Here is a 7,542-nt window from a genome sequence, read left to right as displayed (position 1 = left end):
TTAGCGGGACTCAAGGGAACATGCATTTTCTGCCAATTCTAAAAAGACTTGAAAATGTGTTGAAATCTTATATGTATTGTATTTGTTTTGTCTGGGTAGGCAAGTGCTTCTGTGTGGCCTCTGCTTTTCTTGATATTTTCTACAGCTGACCTTGTAGGTGGATTTTATGTCTCCGGTATTGATCAAAGGGAGTTTGTAAAGTGCTTTTTAAAAGTGCTTTAAGAGTTAGTCTGACTCATGTTTCATGGGTTTGATGGGTTTATTGAAAATATTTTCAGCAAACTAATTTTTATTTCTATAAGGAATTTGAATTCAGCTTCTTGAGTGTTAGATTTTTGTTTTCTTCTCCCTATTACAAAAGATAGGGGTTTCCTATATTTATTATTTTTTTAGCTAGAAAACAAAGACTTCCTGTTTTATGTTCTGATTCTTTATAACTGAATGTGTGATTTTTCTCACGGTAAAGTTATTGGTCATGTGCAGGTGAAAATACTTTACTTGTATGCACCTTGTATCCACCATTAAGGTAGGAGTTTTAGAGTGGTGGGTATGGTCTTGCTACTTTTAGCACATCGTTAGATTAATTATTTCATTTGGGCTTGTCTTTTTTTTTTTTTTTTTTTTTCCCCCTGTAAGTGTTTCTATTCCAGTTCCACAAACACCTGTGATTACTATTAGACTAGGCTTGGTGCAGCTACTGAAGGGTTATGGTATTCTGCTGTGCTGCTTCAGTTGACAAGAAGAGAACAAGCACTTGCTATTTGATGTCAAGTGGAAGAATAGTACTTGATCTCTGGGACATGGCTTGATTGATTTATTGTTCCAAGCATGCTTGTTAGGTACCATATATTGTCTAGGCTCCCCTGTCATTTCACTTTGAAAGTAACTTTCTGTACTCATGTTTCCAAACAAATCCAAGTTTGTACAGATGTGACTGATTTTAAATATCTAATCAATTGAGGCTGGTCTCAAGACTGTTGGAAATAAGGGGTATCAATATACTTACCATGTCGACTGTGGTGCAACCGTTTCCACACAGTTGCTTGGCAGGGTGAGTTAAGCTGGTAATGGATTCTTACCTCTAGAAGCGGAGCTGAGCAAAATTCAGTCTTGTCTCTCCATCATGGCCTCGTCTTCAGAAGTTTGTGAAAATGCTTTGCACAGTAAGTATGTAAAGATGGAAGATCTCACAAGAACATATTTGAAACTGCACCACAGTTGTAAGCAGATGTTATTTTGTGGTCTATAGAGATTAACTTTTTTTTTCTCCAGCTGTATGCCAGAATCTTACATTTGAACACTTTGTGGATGCAGACAGATGATGATGGATCATCTTAGCAAAAACCATTTAGTTATCTCATGTATTAGTGCCTAGTGTTGCTAAAGACACTTGGATACATTTGGATTTGGATGAGCTTTTTCACTTTTGGATACATTTTTGTTTGTTTGTTTTGACACATGATATTTTGAGATCCCACGTGTCTGCAAGAGCAGCAGCCAGAAGGAGATGAGACTAATACATAGTTTGGGCAGTTCAAAGAATAAACTGATATAGAAATTGCTTTTAGACTCTCCAAACTACTTTGTTAGTAAAATCATGTATTTGGCTCTCCCTATTTTAATAAATACATTTTTTATTGTTAAAAAAAAAATAACTACAGTAGGAGTCAATGTGGGTATCTGGTTTTTTTTTTTTTTTTTTTTTTTTTTTTTGTGTGTTTAGTCATACTGGATCATGGTCTTTTTTACTGGAAGAGCACTTCTCTGGTAGCAAATGGTGGAATTCTTCCACTACAGAGACTGAGTGTGTGTTTAGCTTTCCTTTCTGGATGTTGTTTTCTGAAATGCGTACTAATTCCTCGTTCTAATGACAGGTACTTTTCTCACACTCTCTTGTACTGCAGTGTCGAAATGTTCCTACCAGCAGGTGGAGAATAATAAAAAGAAGGCAAATAGACTGGATGATCACTTCTATTTATGAAAGATCAACTTTTCAGAGGTTTTTCAGAATATTTAACTTAATTTTTCCTGTTCTAAATGCCATTTCATCTTATCCTGTTAATTTCTGTTGCCTGGACAATGTATGCAGACCAGGGCATTTGGAGGAGATTTCCTGAACTGCAGGAACCTTTGAGGACAAGCAGATCAATGGGCAGAGATGTTACAGCTGCCCAGCAGAACTCTAATAACACTTTCTGTGCCTGGAAAATCCTGGCAACTCCCTGCCTTTCCAGCTGAGTGCCACCACAGGAATCTTCTCCACAGGGATGAAAAACCTCCAAAAGTTATCCGAGCCCTGCTAAATATAATCTATCCCTTCGTGTACATCAAACTGACAATTCCTACTTCTAAGTGAGAGAAAAGGTTTGGGCTTAGCACATATACAGTTAAGGGTTTCAGCCTTTCAGGTCTTGTTCTAAAAACGTTTCTTGTGGTCTTCTATTTTGCGGACTTTACAGGTAACATACCACAGGAGATCTGATGGGTAGGTTTTTATTTAACCCAAGGTGGCCTGGTCTTAACTGCTAACTACATGAACTACATGTCCATGTTGGCTTTCTTCTTGGGAGACAGCAGCAGCAGAAGCTCAGGGCAAGCTTGAGCTGTACTGGAGGCTAATCTCTTCTGCTCCTGTCTCCTTTCCCCCTCTGATAAAAGGCAGCTTGCAGTTCTACTGGCTCTTTTTTCTTCCACTCTTGAAGCAAAGCGCAGTGCTCAGATTTCTCTAAGGCCATGATGTTGCAGGGTGGCAGATGCTTCCAGCCCCGCTGCGCACGGGGCAGCTGGCTGAGCTGTGCTGGCTGCTTTGCCTCCTCCAGGGAAAAGCACAGTGCAACTTGTTAACTTCCAGATGGATTTTACTAGCTAGGGTGTCCAAGCAGCATTCAGAACTGCCTGCTGACGTCTAGGAGGTAAGCGTGGAACTTTGAAGCATTTTGTGAAGTTATTGACTGGACATTCATAGTATGCAGAATTCAGTGCAGTCGTCAATCCTGCATCTGCAACTAAAACAGGTAGGACTCAAAATCAGCCATCACTGTGAAACAGAGTATTAACAAACTACTTTACAGCATTTACCCTAGTGTTCTATTTTCTCTTCCCTCTCCCAGAAGAGCTTTGTTCTACATCCGCTCCTATGCATGCCACCTTCTCCAAGGACCTTTGCTTGAAGCCTGAGGAAGTGGTTTGACATTGGGTACAGACGCACGCGCACAGGCACACAATGAGCGTAACATCCCATCGTCAGCAAAGGAGTGTGACTTCCTGTACACAGTGGGATTGAGGGGGCTGGGAATGGCACAGTTGCTAAAATGCAAACAGCAGAAAGGCAGTCTCCAAAGTATATACAGTTCTATGATTTAAATTATTAAATCAGTCAAATGTTAGTAAATGTTCCACTGATTCAGAACAGAATCTAAATCTAAATGCATAACCTGTAGCCTTTCTGAGAACCAGACTTGGACTGTGGAACCAAACAAAAAGAACAGGGGGGTGGGTAGTGAAAGAAGATCAGAGGAATGGTCTTAAGCATCCTACTACTCAACACTAATTGCCATTTTACTGCCAACTAGAAATAAAGGTGGGGAACCTAGCTGCTACATACGGCATTTCTTTGTTGAAATGCAACCTCAGCTTCCTTCTTACTGTGTCTCTGCATTTTGTTATGATTGTGCACCTCATACAGTAAAGAGCTGAAGTGAAGAGCTCAAGTCAAATGCATCCTAGCCTGGAGTAAAGTTGCTTTTTCCTCTGTGAAAAGAGGTGGAACAGCATGAAAAGGGTATGAATATGATGGACTAATTTTAGTTTTTGAACCTTTTCTTGACTATACATCCCCCATACAGCTTCTAACCCTGTAAAAGTGTTGCACGCTAATTTCCTTGCAAGCTTGTTGAAATTTCTTCAGTGTGCCCTTAATATTCCCACTTGCCCTCAGATCAGCCTAGTTTGTGACCTTCTGGGTTAAACATTGATGTGACTTTCTCTGCTACGGAACATATTTAATTAGATACTTGGGCATGTCAATACTTGAACATCCCATTTCCTAACTAAGATGTTCCTAATTCTCTCTGCACCTAATATAGGCCTTTCGGCAGGGCTCCATGCCATGCTAGGTGGTTGTACAGGACCTGCACAAGGACCTGATGAAACAGCATTTGGCTGGAACTTTCTTTTATGAAGAAAGTATAAGCTGATAGTGATACAACAGAGTTTTATGATGGACCAATTGAAGGTCTTGGAAGTCTTTGTCCCTTCAGCAATCTCTAGTGGTACCTGTGCCATCAGTAGGAACAAAACTATGAGAAAGACCATGTTCATGTTTAAATAGAAAGGGAGATATCAGCTCAATCAGAATCAGGTGGATGAACCCAGAAAAACCCTTCAGCCTGTTCATTACCAACCAAGGCACTTCTTGCTGCTTTGCCAGCTATTTATGGAGTAGAAATCTATTCTTGAAAGAAGTTACATCAGAACTACCCTCTCTCTGAGACCCCATCTGAGCCTCATGGTAGTGCAGATTTCTAAGAGCACAACTTGGACTGAAAGGATTATGACAAGTCTCTTTCTCTCCTAATCACCACATTCTCTGAAAAGACTGCCTTAGTAAACATGTACTGTTATCCCTTTTTTCTTGTTTTTGAATATGATAAACTGTTTTAACCTTAGATAACCTTATGTGTCTACAAAATTTTATTTAGATGTCCATGTTCCTAAAAATAGCACATGAATGAAGCATTCCATGCAGCAAACCACAGCTTCCTGGGATGGCTGTAGTGCAGTTTCTAGTTCAAAGATTTTGGTTTATAAGTGATATTGCAGAGTCTATGTCCAGTTTTCCTGAACTGCTTTGCTGTGCACTGTTTGTTCATGTTCCTTTAATGATGCTTGGATGCAAAGTACGTGCCATTATTTGGCTAATACAATGGAAGCTTGCCAACACCTATGCTTTGTGGTACGTGTGCCCACTCCACTACCTAACAAGGCTGTTTCCCTGGTGTCTGAAGCCCTGCTTGCCCAAACTCTTTGGTAAAATGGGATCTGACTGGGATTCTGTTGCCAAATATGTTTAGAAAAGGCGTTGTAAATAAATAATGATTTCAAATTCATTTGTCTGGGACAAAAGCAGGCATGACAGGTGTTATGTTCCAAAAATAATTTGGCAAAAAAGGGGGGGGAAGGGGGAGGGGAGTGGAGAAGAGAGAGTAAAATGGTCATTTGGCAGTACCAAAGTACTTAATTTTCTTGACAAAGTTCTTAATATTTTGAAACATTTCAATCTTTTGGACAGGACCCATACACTCTTTAATTACTGGCAATAAAATTAAGGATTTAAGAGCTATGAATGTTACAGCTGGAGGAAACTATAAAAAAGGCTGGCAAGACTGTTTCCTTAAGGTACCAGAAAATTCAGACAGCTTTTAAAAAGAGATGGTAATTATTTTTCCCATTGAACTTCTGTGCCGTGATAAATACATGTTCCCCAGTCTTCAACCAGTAAGTTGAGCGGTAAAGAATATTCTAAGTAACTTCTTGTGTTTCCCAATGTGCTGTTTCAGCTGTAAGACAGTTTAACTAGTAGTAGTTATTCTTCTGATTGTAAATTAAGATTCTTCGATTCTCTATCTTACATCATCTGCTGAGAAAGAGGAGTGTAGAACAGTGGAGGTGGTTAAAAAGTAAGCTGGTTCGAAAATACTGCACTGCCTATTTATTTGTATGGACTCTCATGTAGCCTCACTGCTTCCAGTCAGCCAGGGAGACACTGTTACTACTGAATACAATAGCAGGAAGATTGTTAAATTAAACATTGATAAAATAAATATGGGTGCACATAATATTGCCAGTCAGCAGGCCTTTATGTGCAACCACATCTGGACCATCTTGGAATGACTGCAGAAACCACTGGCCATATATATCACTCTTAGTCTGGTGAGCGTCCATGGGGTGGTGTTTGCAGCCAGGAAAGGTGCTGTAGAGGCTGAAGCTGGAGTGGTGGTTGCAGCTCCTGAGCTCTCGGACTCTCACTTTACTGTGATGTTCCAGTGCTGTTCGGACTTTGGCTGCCCCAGGAGCTTCCCAGGCACTGTGGGGGGAACAGAGTGGTGTGTCACGGTTGACAGTGCTGGTCACTGGGGACTTCCCTTGAGACCACTAAATACTATGAAAGAGTACCTGTACCTGGGAAGCCCTGGGGACACTAGTTCCCAAGTGGTTGTGCTCCTGCATACCAGTCCTTGGTAATACTCTAAACATGGAGTTTTATCACTGCTAGAAGCAGACACTGCAAAAACATCTTGCTAACTTCAGAAAGTGCAGTTGCTTAGAAGAGACTTTGCTGGAAATGAAAATCACTGAGCAGTTCTATTCTAACTCAAACTAGGACAGAAATATAACATGACATATAAAAATTCCCTTCTATTTTACATATTTTTTTCTAATCAACTCCTTTTTTCACAGTTGTTATTGAATTGACAGATTAGTTGCTGTTTGAAGAGGTGGGCATTGCAATGATTTTGACTTTTGATGAGGTGTAGTTCGCAGCTCTAGCACATGACCACTTCATTTTGTGAGTTTGTGTAACCAGACCATTTTGCATGTTGTTTGTCTTTGAGTCAACTTCATCAGAAACTGGTTGTCCCTTTTTAGAACTGTCTGCAGATAAACTGGCTGCAGCAGTGCTGTGGAGAGGATGTGTGGTCAACAGCTCGATGTCCAGATGGAGATCGGTGACAAGTGGTGTCCCGCAGGGGTCCATACTGGGACTAGTACTGTGTAATGTCTTCATCAATGACATAGTAGGATTGAGTCCACCCACAGCAAGTTTGCAGATAACACCACGCTCTGGGGTGCGGTTGACATGCCTGAGGGATGGGATGTCATCCAGAGGAACCTGGATAAGCTTGAGAAGTGGAGTGGATCCGTGTGAACCTCTTGAGATTCAACAAGGTCAAGAGCAAGGTCCTGCACCTGGGTTGGGCAATTCCCAATATCAGTACAGGCTGGGGGATGAAGGGATTGAGAGATATGGGGCTGCATCAAGAGAAGTGTGGCCAGCAGATTGAGGGAGGTGATTCTTCCCCTCTATTCCACTCTGGTGAGACCCCACCATGGAGTACTGCATCCAGTTCTGGAGTCCTCAGCACAAGACAGACATGGACCTATTGGAACGGGTTCAGAGGAGGGCCATGAAGATGATTAGAGGGCTGGAACACCTCTTCTATGAAGAAAGGCTGAGAGTGTTTGGATTGTTCAGCCTCAAGAAGAAAAGGCTCTGGGGAGACCTTATTGTGGCCTTTGAATATTTAAATGAGACCTGAAAGAAGGATGGGGGACAGGCGTTCTAGCAGGGCCTCTTGCAATAGGACAAAGGGTAATGGTTTTAAGCTAAAAGATGGTAGATTAAGGCTAGATATGAGTCATTTTTTATGATAAGGGTGGTGAGACACTGGAACAGGTTGACTAGAGAGGTGGTAGATGCCCTGTCACTGGAAAAATCTAAGATCAGGTTGGATGGGTCTCTGAGCAACCTGATCTAGCAGA

General features: G+C 41.2%; 1 protein-coding gene across 1 annotated transcript in view; it reads left to right on the top strand.

Annotated features, from left to right (window-relative positions):
- Nucleotides 1-1,123: 1,123 nt before the first annotated feature.
- Nucleotides 1,124-7,542, top strand: part of LOC103773101 (R-spondin-2-like) — a 38,767-nt gene continuing 32,348 nt past the window's right edge. The window contains exon 1 of the mRNA XM_008940458.1: nt 1,124-1,163. Coding sequence (XP_008938706.1) covers nt 1,124-1,163 — 40 coding nt within the window. The remainder of the gene's footprint in view (nt 1,164-7,542) is intronic.

This window comes from Merops nubicus, unplaced genomic scaffold (assembly GCF_000691845.1).
Source record: "Merops nubicus isolate BGI_N331 unplaced genomic scaffold, ASM69184v1 scaffold10265, whole genome shotgun sequence".
In the NCBI taxonomy this organism is placed as follows: domain Eukaryota; kingdom Metazoa; phylum Chordata; class Aves; order Coraciiformes; family Meropidae; genus Merops; species Merops nubicus.
This window is presented reverse-complemented; position numbering and strand designations above follow the sequence as displayed.